The sequence below is a fragment of the Alligator mississippiensis genome, chromosome 4 (genome assembly GCF_030867095.1).
Source record: "Alligator mississippiensis isolate rAllMis1 chromosome 4, rAllMis1, whole genome shotgun sequence".
Lineage (NCBI taxonomy): Eukaryota > Metazoa > Chordata > Crocodylia > Alligatoridae > Alligator > Alligator mississippiensis.
Window position 1 is genome coordinate 221,505,365 of NC_081827.1, and position 12,742 is coordinate 221,518,106.

At 37.2% G+C, this 12,742-nt stretch overlaps 1 protein-coding gene across 20 annotated transcripts in view; it reads left to right on the forward strand.

Annotated features, from left to right (window-relative positions):
• Positions 1 to 12,742, forward strand: part of BAZ2B (bromodomain adjacent to zinc finger domain 2B) — a 288,601-nt gene that overhangs the window by 191,612 nt on the left and 84,247 nt on the right. For 15 of the 20 annotated variants that reach the window (XM_019480273.2, XM_014599410.3, XM_019480279.2 and 12 more), the window contains 5 exons: positions 407 to 1,031; positions 1,399 to 1,695; positions 3,187 to 3,247; positions 3,793 to 3,901; positions 4,171 to 4,272. In XM_019480273.2, coding sequence (XP_019335818.1) covers positions 407 to 1,031; positions 1,399 to 1,695; positions 3,187 to 3,247; positions 3,793 to 3,901; positions 4,171 to 4,272 — 1,194 coding nt within the window. The remainder of the gene's footprint in view (positions 1 to 406; positions 1,032 to 1,398; positions 1,696 to 3,186; positions 3,248 to 3,792; positions 3,902 to 4,170; positions 4,273 to 12,742) is intronic. The other 5 variants (XM_019480288.2, XM_019480289.2, XM_059727353.1 and 2 more) reach the window with 2 other exon arrangements.

Consider the following 12,742-nt stretch of genomic DNA (forward strand, 5'->3'; position numbering starts at 1 on the left):
TTTTTATATATTGACATGAAAGCATAGCAAATCGTTTTTCAGGCATGTCCTGTCTTATGGGGGTTTTTTTCCTTTGGTGATTTTTTTTTTTTTTCACCAACCATTTGCTTGATTTCTGTTTATGATTTCATCAGATGAGGGTGCATCTAAGCTGGAGCAGCATGTTCAGAAGTTTGCATCACTACTCACATCAGTGTAGTCTCTTGACTCCCTGGGTGGACCATATTTATTGATTTTATTAATTCTGAAAAAATGTTGGGAGAACATCTCATCTGTCTAGCTAATTAGTAACTGCCCTTCTACATTCTAAAATACTTTTTGTAGATACAGATGCTAATGGCTGAATAAGTATAAGTTGTCTGACTGGGTGCACTTTTTAATTTTATTCTCTTCATTCTTTCTTCAGGAACAGTACAAACAGACATTCCCAGCAGCACAGTTAAAGAAGCAACAAGAATCATCCAAGAACCTGAAGAAGGTTATCACAGCTTTGTCAAGTCCGAAACCAACCTCTAGTTCACCAGCTCATCCAAAACACACATCTTTAGAAAACAACCATTCAAATCCATTCTTGACAAATGCACTTTTAGGTAATCACCAACCCAATGGAGTAATTCAAAGTGTCATCCAGGAAGCTCCTCTAGCACTTACCACCAAATCCAAATCCCAGCCCAAGATAAATGAAAACATAGCTACTTCAAGTAGTACTTCATTTTCGTCACCAGTAAATTTAACTACGTGTGGTAAAAAAACGTCTGGTAACCGGACACCTGTTATGCCCTCTACCTCTCCTCTGTTACCTGGTCCAGGAAAGGAAAAAGCTGTCAGCAATAATACGGTTACAGCAGTAAAAACACAACATCGCCTTCATTCTGCAAAATCTTTAGTGGAACAATTTAGAGGAACAGATTCAGACATTCCTAGCAGTAAAGACTCTGATGATTCAAATGATGAAGATGATGATGATGACGATGATGATGATGATGAAGACGAGGATGATGATGATGATGATTCAGATGACAGCCAATCAGGTAGACGAGGATTTGTGGTTGGTTTTTTATTAAAAAATTAAAGCTTTTATTCTCAACTTTGTGTAAAGAAATGCATTTTCCACACCAACTTTGATAGTTCTCCCATCTTGTAGTGCAAGAAAACCTCCAAATCTGCCATGAATTATCACATAGAGTTGCTTTGTTCCATCATGGTTCCAATTATGATGAAGACTGAGTAAATTACTGATGCTCTTGCACTGATCCTAATGGGTATACTTTAAAAATAGTTGGATATCTATCAACAGACCTTTTGAAGTGTTAGCATGTCAAAATGTTAAAATACACAAGCTTTAATGTTCAGTTGATTGTCCAGTTGTAACCTGCATTTGTTACAAATTTCCTACAGAGTCTGACAGTAATTCAGAATCTGATACTGAAGGGTCTGAAGATGAGGACGATGAGGATGATAAAGATCAAGATGAATCAGATACTGATACTGAGGGAGAGAAAACTCCAGTGAAGCTGAATAAAACTACTTCCTCCGTGAAAAGCTCTTCCATCAATCTCACAGCTCACTCTACACCACTTAATCTCCAAGTAGCAAAGACTCCTAGCTCTGCTCCTGCTGCCTTATGTCCTGAATCCCAGTCGCCAGTTTTTCTTGGGACACCGCCTTCTACACTTACTCCAAGTACACACTGTGGTATTTGAATGCCTTTTTATATGACAAAAGATAGTGTCTGAGAAATGTGCCTTCTAAATATATTTAGAAACTGTAAGTAAGGTAGTAATAGCCTTAAAAGATAGTGTTGCATTTGGACAGTAATATTCCATTCCTTTTCCTGATCCTTAGAGGTACTGACCACCTGCAACTCCCATGAAGTTAGTCAAAGTCACAGGTGATCAGGACCACTCTGTTCATGATATTTTTATTCGGAGATTAAGGGACATGAGTTAAGGGATGCCATTACTCTATAAAAGCATTAAGGGAGCCAGTGAGACCTAACAGATAGAGCACCCAGATGAAACTCGGGAGCTTTGTTCTGTTCCTAACTTTGTCACTGGTCTTCTGGGTAACATTGGGCAAGTCATTCACGTCTCTGTGCCTCTGTTTTTCCATCTCTAAAATGATCTTCACATGCTGCTTATCTCAAATGGTGACATCTGCTGTGTAAGAGATAATTGCATATTCTTTTATTTCAATTTATGTTATGATGTACTAAAACTTTTCAAATCCACACACTTTACAATCTGCAGTAAGAGCTTTCTGATTATCAACAAATATATTGACTGTACTGAGTTAAGTATAAAAGTTGAATTATTTTTACAAGACACAATCATCTAATATGTTTATCAAGTATTTTACATAATTGAAGCTATAATTTCCAAAATATATAAAAAGTACACTTGGTGATATATCTTCTTTTATATTTTATGGTCATTTACTTACTAGCAAATTCATAATATTCAGTATTTATTACAATGAGTCTCCTGATTGCTACCCTGAATTAGCAAAATGCTACTTATTTTGCTTGAAAATAAATTAGTTTATTCTAATGTTTAGAGTGCAGTTGCACAGAAGTTGTTTGCTATGCTATTAATGCAAATAACTTTTAAATGGTCTATTTTATTGGATTTTTCTTCCACTTCGAAACAGGCGTATTTTACATCTTTAAATGGATTTCTCAAAACTTAAAAATAACCTGATTCAGATTAATATGAGTTAATTTTATTCTTCAGGAAGCTGATGAACTGACTTATCATTTAAATCATAACACAACTTGTAAAAAAAAAAAAAAGAAAAAAGGGGTGTCAGTACTTAGTTTGTACTAAGTCTGTATGTTGTTTGTATGTGGAGTTGATGAGCAGCATATGACATTTTTTTTTCTCTGACATGTATATCTCTTACTGCCTACTGAGATCCATCAGTCTGGCATCCAAGGTTATTTTATATCCATCATGTCATCAGACAGAGTAGCCAATCACTTAAAAAAAGCCTTCTGTGCTTTTTTGTACAGAGTGCAAATAATCTTTACTTACTTGATGATTTTAGTCTATTTGATGAAACGCAGGATGCTTGCTTGTATGGTTTGGAAGATCTAAGTAATGCCAAATGTGTTTTCACATAGCATAAGTTTCTAAATATCTTTTTCTTTGAATGATTTTTAGCGTTAATCAATCATTTCTATGTTAGGTACTTCAAAAAGGCGAAGGGTAACAGATGAACGAGAGTTGCGTATTCCTTTAGAATATGGGTATGTTATATATTTACTTAAATTTGGGAAGCTGTTCATAAAATGTGGTTATATCCTGAAAAGACCTTGTTCAAAAACAAAAAACTCATGGTAGAGTTTGCCGTGGTATTTTTGGTACTCAGTTCTCTCTGACTTTCAGTGATAGTTTTTAGTTCCTTTGAAAGTCCCGCCACTTACGTATAGTATGCCTCAAGTGTTGTTGTATCAGATTTGTTGGAGATTTTTATTGTCTGATAATAGTTTTGTACTTAATCTTTTGATGATTTATGAGTAAGAATAGAGCACATATCACGTTCCCAGAAACTGCCTGGGTTACTGTAATATTAAGATGTGTAAACTTGTAGATGGCAATTAAACCTAATACAGCACTGAAATATATTTAGTCTTGGATATTATACACAGACTCGATATTTTTGCCTAGTCACATTTCCTGACCCCAAACTTTAAGCACTTGAGTTTGTACTTTAATATAATTAATAAGTTGATATGTATAGTTCAAGAAATAAATGTTTCTTAATATACAACTATATTTACTATTGCTGTAGCTGGCAAAGAGAAACACGAATAAGAAGCTTCGGTGGTCGTCTTCAGGGAGAAGTAGCATATTATGCACCATGTGGAAAGAAGCTAAGACAGTATCCTGAAGTAATAAAGGTACATTTTTGTATTAATCAAGATGTTCTCAGATGCTATTAAGCATGCTTACAATAAAAGTACATTTCTTTCTCAAATATAGTTCTTTGATAGAAAATGTCCTGTGATATGAAGCTAATGTATCTTACCCTGTTTCTAATTTGACCTCCTGTAAATGCATATCTCCTTGATAGAATATGCAAACCATTTGACTTCCAAAGTTAGCTGTACATCAAAGCTGGGTTGTAATTATTTAAAACCTGAAGTGGAAAAATATGTGATTTTTTCAGTATCTCAGCAGAAATGGAATAATGGATATCTCAAGGGACAATTTCAGCTTCAGTGCAAAAATAGGAGTGGGTGACTTCTATGAAGCCAGAGATGGACCGCAGGTATCTGCTTTTTAAAAAGTAAAGTCTTTGATCCAAGGAGTAGTAATATAAATCTAGGTGAAGTATTTCTTACTACACTCTGGAGCATTGCCTGTTATTAGCTAATTCATTCTTATAGCTGTACATATTTCTTTATGTAGCTTTTGCTAGGAGCTAAGGGCCTGACTGGGAGGTGCTGAAAACCTCACCTCTAAATGACTTCAGTAAGAGGTTGCAGGTGCTCAGCATGCCTTGGGGTAAGCTTCTGTTTCCTAGTAAGAAGGAGCTTTAAGCTAAGTATTTTTTCTGAGAGCACATTATGATACTTCTTAGAGTAGAGCTTTTCTCTTAATTTGTATATGAACTCCGTGTCATTAGAAAATATCTGTGTGTGTGTCATGATGTCTTGTTTCATGTGTTCATCTTTGTGGTATGTCTGAAATACATACTTAAATAAGTTTTTACTATGTTGAGAATACAGTGTGAGATCTTTCGAAGAACTGGATTTTTATGCATAGTTGTATGGATTATACTACTTGAGAGTTATGGAACTCTTTTTGGCTATATGTGGATAAAACCATCAATTCACATAAGGGTTAGTAAAATACAATTCCAAGGGAACTCATATTAAAATGTATGTGTCTTACACAACTTCTGTTTTGGCTGGATTGGGAACTTTTCATTTTATCTTTTGGTCTCTTGGCAGTGAATATATTTACTTGTTTTTAAAGCTGAGTCTCCTCTGTAGCTTGCCACAAGGCTGTGGACAGACAACAGAAGAATGCCCTACAACACGCATTGCTTTTTACTGTGTAAATAAAATGGATTCAAAGTTTGTAATAAGCTGAATTCATGCTAGTCTATTTTCAGGGTAGTACTGACGGACTTCTGGTGATACAGAGACTTATAACCTGAATATTGAAAGCTGAATCTTAAGCCCATGTGCCTACACCTCAGAGTACAGCATAGGGCAGTGCCATACTGAGATGCCATGCTATCTCTGTATGTGATATCTCCTCAACTAGAAGCATTATAGCTGGTTTGGTGCAGCAGTGTGTACAGACTTCTCTTACAGCTCCCACTAGCCTGTGCACAGTGTTGGCACTAACAGGCATCTGATTTGGGAGCTAATACATGCAGTGCCATTGTGGCATCCATTCACATGGCATTGCCTTGCACTATACCCACACCTTCAGTGCCTTGTTTTAAATTGCCCCACACACTGTCAGCATAGCAAAATGTCAGTAGTTTTCCTTGTTTTTCTTTGTCCTGTCTGTTTGCTGTGTATTTTCCATCAGTATTTATTACAAAATGTCTGCTTCTTACTTATCTCTTCCCACCTTAACGTGTCACCTTTGGGTGTGAGCTGCATACTTCACCCACCGTTGGTACTGCAAAGCTTCAAAAGAAAAGGAAATAGTATGGGATGTTGTATTGAGAATAGGTTAGAGAATGGGTGATCCTCTCTCTCTAATTGTCATTTAACAGATCCAATTATTAACTTCTGCTAGATTCTGTTCAGGCCAAAGTAGTCTTACTCAGAAAGAGAAAAATGTGTCTTGGGATGAGCAACTAAATGGGGCAAATAAGTACAGGGTCTTAATAACGTCCTTGTGCACAACCTAACTTTAAAAGTGCATAAGGACATTATGAAGACCCTGTATTAGCACAGGGGGAAGTAGAATTGATGCCTTCACTACAATTATTGCATCCAGGGTGGTGCACCTTCATGACATGTACTGTTAAGATATTGAGCCTCTCTTGTGGTGTCCGATTCTACGCATGAAAATTCTCATGACTGAATTATGTCTATTCAATAGAGGTGGGCAAGGGAGAAACACCTTTGTGCCTCTGCAGATACAGTATAGAATTTAAATACAGAGAGCAAATGCTGCATTTCCATTGGCACCACTGATGGTTAGGATAGAATTGCTGGCAGTTGGTTCATCTTTCCTGCATACCAGTTAGTTGAACTGACTGAAGAATTCCAGGAAGGAGCACACACTGGACTGAATGAAAGGGCAGTAAAATGTCTGTACTGTGATTGCCTTGCATTATAGGTCCCGGAAGTTCTGGCTAGTTCCTTCCTACAGTGTACTACTCAAACATTGCTTTTCAACCAGCCTTTCAAACATAGGAGAACCTAGCACTTGATATGTAACTGGATAATATACGTTGATTTCCAAGACAACTTCCTAGCAAGCAACAGGATGAATTTTCAGATTCCTTAGATTGAAATCCAAAGCTGCTACCTTTATCTTGAGTGGAGGAAAGAGCTATTTCAGAATCTTGGAGAGTTCTAGTAGTATTTGCATTTGGGAGGAGCTATTAGAATTAGAGTGGATCTATATAGGATGTTTAGCTTTGGAGAACAACTGTTATTATAGGTAAGTAATTTCATCTGATAGTTTGCTGCGGATCCACTTGTTTATTATAAAGTTAATGTGCATGGCATTGGGACAAAATCATCTTTAGATAGAATAATGTTATTCATTTACATGAGCTGTGTTGTTATACATTGTAGTATAAGTGACAGTAGTATATTTTCAGATTTATGTATTCAGTGTGGTATAAATATACTTTCAGCTTTAAATACCATATTTACTGGATTAGAAGACAAATTTTTCCCCCATGTAACGTGGGGAAAAAAGCCTCTCTTGGTACAATCAAGTATGAAGTGGCAAAGGGGCAGGCAGCAGCAGTGGTTCAAGCCCCAACCCCGGATCGGAGCTGGAACTGGAGCCATAGCTACAGCTGCCACCTGCTGCCTCGACATCCCCTGCTAACCCTTCCCTGCAGCCTCAAGACCCTGCTGCCCCAATCTCCCCTCCATACTGCTTCTCCCTCTCTGCCGCACTCCTCCTTAGCTTTGCTCCACACTGGCAGGCTCCGTCCTTGCTGCAGCCTGGAGCGTGGAGCACATGCTCCAGCTTGGCCCTGTAGCAGCAGTGTCGCCTCCACACACTACTATGGCGCTGAGCTGAAGCATTGCTCAGTATCCCAGGCTGCAGCTAGGATGAATCCTGCCAGCACAGAGCAAGGAGGGGGGCAGTCAGGTGGGAGGTAGAGACTTTGGGGTGGGGGGAAGTGGGGATGAGGACCTGAGGCTGCAGGAGGCAGAAGCGGTATGAAGGGGTTTGGGGGGGCGGGAGGGGTGCAGAGATCACTGGCCTGAGGCTACAGGGAGCAGGTACAAGGGAAGGTAAACCTGGGCAACAAGGATAAAGCTGCCTGTCCTCCCACATCTGCACTGCTTGCCCACTATTGCCTCCCCACTACCTGTCCTATCACGTGCCCCACACCTGTCTGTCCCCCCACTGCCTTCTCTGTTACTACCCTTGTCCTCACCTCTCCCCCCACTGCCTCCAGTAGAAGGGAGATGAATTTAAGATCCTTTAATAATTAGATTCCATACATGGAAAATTATAATAAATTTATAAATTTTCTGTGTGCAGAATCTAATTATTGGAGAGATGTGTTAAATCAGTGCTGTCTTGTATTCCAGTGAATATGGTATGTCTTTATATGTTTATGCTTATAAGCCCAGAGTTTGCTGGTACATACAAAACGTTATCCTAACATTGATTTGTGATGTGATCATAGAATATCTATTCTCTGTCTCTAGCACCTCTTCTCTTACAACCTATGTTGAAGATGACTCGTGAATGTTACAATAAATTATAAAATATGCTAACCTCCATTTGCAACCACAGGCTCTAACCTGATCCATGTCAAACTGCATTTCTAAACCTCTCCACTTCCTTCCTTACCTGATATTCAGAAACTCTAACATTTGCAGATTTCCTTGATTTTTATCAGAAATAACATTAAAAACCCTAATGTTTGTAATTAGAAATCTCTATTTTATTTTAAAAATTTTAGTTGTCCAGTAAAATTAGGAAAGGTGTCTTTTACTTTTGTTTTTTAGTAATAAAAAACCCCAACAGATTTAATATATCCTTGCTGATAACTGTTTTATGCATGGCATTGTTTTAGCTTTTTAATTTGGTAATTTTTCATTTACATATATAGAGGTCAGAATTTAAAAAAGGAAAATATTATTAAAAACAGAATAAAATGAAATATATTGTCAAGAGCTTGTAATTGTTAAGTTGTTCTAAAATATACTTCATCAGGTTTTGATAATACTAGGTCATCATGTAAACATTTTGAGTTAAATAATTAATGCTAATATATAATCGCAAAAAATTGAACTGTTACTTATTTAAAACGAGTTACATGCTTTACAGAAGTTCTTTAAATACTGAAAGTACCAATATTTTATATTTATGTCTTTGCTGATATCTAGAATGTTCAGACTGTAATTCGGTCTTTTTTCTGCTATTTCCTTTCACTCAAATTTCTATTCTTTTGCTTTTCTTCATAATATTTTCTCTGCTTTAGTTTGAGATCTGGTGACACATCATAGTCCAGCTTCTTGTATTGATTTAATCTGAATAGGGGCATCAGAAACCTCAAACTGAAAGACAAAAAGATTGAAAAAAAAGTATGAACCGAAACATGCACTTACTGAAATCCACGAGATTCTTGCCATTTACTTCCATGGAAACAAAATATGGTTCCCCATGACTGGAATAATTTTTTAAAATGTAATATATTGGTTTTTTTCTTAGTTTTTTCTTATTACGATTTTTCTTAGTATGAAAAGTAAGCTTCTTATTTTTCAAGGGGAATTGGAGGTATCTGGAGCTCGTTCACTCACATATTGAAATGGAATTTAAAATAAATAATGACTTCAGGTAGATAAACTGCAAAAATCAGGACATGTTTTGATGAGTTGTAGACAGCAGAACATTCCATTCCAATCTAACTCTTCCAGGTTAAAATATACATGGATTTTCTTACAGCAATTGACAGTGGCATTTCTTAATGATATTCAATACAATGAACTTAAATAGGATTTGAAAGCAAGATAATCTAAAATTTTTATAGCTCAATCAGATTTTTTTTCCTCTCAGTGGAAACAAAGAATATTTGAGGTGGTATAATAAAAGGTATCAGTATAGTGAAAGAAACTGATAGAGTTGGCAGTTACAATTTATTTTTAGACTGGTCCAATTTTTTTAAACAAGGCATACATAATCTTAAAATAAGAACTAGGACTGAATAGTGTTAATAAATATATTGAGTAAATTATTGAGGTAAGTAATAGAAGTAGATTATTAAAAATGAAAACAATTTTTCATCTTTTTGTATGGACTCTCTAGCTTTATTCCATAATGAAGGAATGCGACTGTTTTCTTTCTCCAGGAATAACGGAGGGAAGCAGAAAGATGGGATTAAAATTTATTTTTCAAATTTAAGCAAAATTGCTTGAAGATCCTCTGTTTGTTCCTAAAACACTCTGTTATCTTGCAGCTGTGTCATTTGGGCCTTCAATGGTACCACAGTTGTCATGAGATTTTCATCCATTACCTGAGAATAAATATTCTGTTTGCATCTGTTTCGAAAAAGATTTAGAAAAAGTTAAAATGTATATAACATACAGAAAAAGTTATATAGAAAGTTATATATAAAAAAAGTTAAAACGTTTATAACATACAGAAAAAGTTATATAGAAAGTTATATATAAAAAAAGTTAAAACGTTTATAACATACATAATACAGACCTTTAAGAAATAAATGTATGCACACAGAACAGCTTCTTTGTAAAATTAAAGATTCTGTCATTTACAGTTGTATAGCTTTTAAAAATCTCTACATACTACCCTTTGTTTCTTTATTGTTTTCTTGGAAATTGATTTAAAGAAATCTTTTTATACTAACTGTAGCATTTCTGTTGATTTTCCATTGTTTCTAATAACACCAAAAGAAGTGGTAATGTTTACTTGCTTATGGAACATCTCTAGTGATACCAGTCCAGTTTTAGGAATAGTTGTTTGTTTAGTTAACATTACTATATAGTTACCTTACCAGTAAGAAACAAGTTATGGTAGAGTTACAAATTAGTAGCAGTTGTTTTCACTATTTTCATAACATTTGTGTGTTGGAATTTAGACATGTAGTTGGAATTTAAATGTCTGCTTTCTTAATACTCAAAGGGTGTGGTTGGAACAGTGGTTATGGCATCTGGCTATGGATTCAGAGGTGTAACTGATTCTGGATCTGGATTCACACCCTTCTGTCAGCTAGCTATAAATGCATACCTGGTCATTCAGCTGAGGAATCAGGGTGTGGCCAGAAGTAACAATTGAAATGTTTTAGTCACCTTTGAAAGAGCCAACCATATGAACATACAAGCCCCTTGAAATGTTCCAAGAATGGCTGAAGCCTTCCAAATGAATAACTCTTTAAATTAGATATATTTTGAAGTGTTTTGCCTTTTGTTACTTGTATTACACTTGGAAATGTTTCAAAAGATAATTCTCTTTGCACCCAGAGATGAGATGCCCTGTGTGCTGTTGGCTACAGACTGGTGCCCTATAACCACACTGTCTTTCTGGGTCACCTAGGGCAGGGGTGGGCAGCCTTTGGCACATGGTGTTGGGGCCTCATTGGCATTTGGCAGTGGAGTCTTTACCCACACTGTGCAACACTACACTGTGCTACAACCTGGCAGCGGGGAGCTTTCCCATATTGTAACAAAGCCAGGAGGCAAGGAGAAGTGGTAATGGCTTGACTATGGCAGCAGCCAGGTTTTAGCACTGGCCTTGATAGGACCCAGCTGGGTCATTCTGGCTTTTCACTGCCTAACCTTGCTAAGTGCTGGCTTAGGCTCATGCAGATCTTTGGGAGTGGGGGGAGTTGTTTTTGGTTTTTGTTTACTGTCCTATGCCTTTTTAAAACTGGTAAAGAGGAGCATTGCAGAATCTAAGGTAACAGGTGCTGCTGCCAGAAAACACAGTAAAAGCCAAATTTTTTAAGGTGTTTAGGTGCCTTAATAGGCAGATAGGTACTTAATGGGATTTTTAGAAGTGGCAGCCAAGGGCCTATCTATTTCTTTAAGCACCTAAATACCTTTTAAAACCCATCCTTAAGAGAATAAAATGGACAGATCATACCCAGTTTAATATCATATACATCCCATGCACCTGCAAGGCAGTGTGCAGGATGTGCAGTATTGCTTTATATGCTGGGATACCTGCCACACTGCTTCCATGTTATGGCTAAGTGCTGAAAGAAAGCATAATGTGTGATATATCTTTACCTTTAATTTTAAAATAGGAAATATTCACTAAAGTTTTAAAGAGTTTTTAGGCTGAATGTAATGGGTAATGTTATGATGAGTTGTATGAAGATGTGGAGTATCAAGAATGTTTATCAAAAGAACTTGGAGTGGCTGGAAAGTTTGTGTGTGATTGCATAAGAGACTGGGTGGAAGGAGAGAAGTGTTTTGATTGGAAGTTAATCTATCTGCTTCCTTTTATTGAGGGAACTGTATTTTCACTGATAACAAAATCATCCTAATGTTGTAGATTGGGGTAGGCAATCCCCAGCACACGTTCCAAGCGTGTCACACAAAGACATTTTGCTTGATACGCTTGCCTTATGGTTGACAGTGGGAAGGGGGCTGGGGCTGCACTGTCACAACAAGGATCAGGTCTCTCGTGGCTCGCCCAGCATCTTCCCTTGGCATACCAACATCTTACAAATTGAGGTTGCAGGTGTTTTTGGCACTCTGCACAAAAACATCACCAACCCCTGTTGCAGATGCAACTAAAAGTCAGTACAAAATTATGCAAGAATGTAAATGGAACAGCCAAATCCCTGTTTTTGAATAAGCTGTAGTTCTCAGAAGACAATAACTTGTTTAAGTGATTGAAATTGATAACTAGATTCTGCCAACTTTTTCCCCGTCTGTTAGTAGTCATCCAGTATTCTGTGGTAGTCAGGAAAGACAGACTGGTACTTGGGGTAGGTAGCTTGTTCTGAAGCAGTGTTGTGTCCTGCACGTTACTTTTGCATTCTGTACACTAAAGAACTGAATAAAATAGATACCTAGAACCAGGGCATAGATTTTACACCAAAGAATTTTTGGTGTAAAAATTTGCCTCCCTACCTTGTAACATACCTGGGACCTGGTGAGGACAGGAACCAAACAGAGCCCTGGAGCTTCAGTTTGGCTGTGCTAGGACTGCTCTGCTCACTTCTGTACATGCCCAGGCTCCAGAGGCAGCCCCCAGTGAGCATGTGCAAGGTTTATGCATGCAGTTTTTGCCACCCCCTTCAATTTGCTGCCTGGCCAGTTACCTCAGTTCTAACATGGTATAAATCAACCTTCTGTTGTTAATATATACCACTAGGAAGCTCCTGCCCATATAGTTCAATGCAGTAATGGGCACCTAAGTGTAGTATGCATTGTTCCTCTGTGACCATAGTTACCAGAATATGAATTGCTATAGTAAACGGTAAAGACAGCTTGGTCTTGATACCAGTAGTTACAGGAAATACAAGTACACGAGGACACATGAAACTTTAGCTGCCTCCTGAACCATAACTGATGCTGTTTGTCGTATTTCTGTTAGTTTTG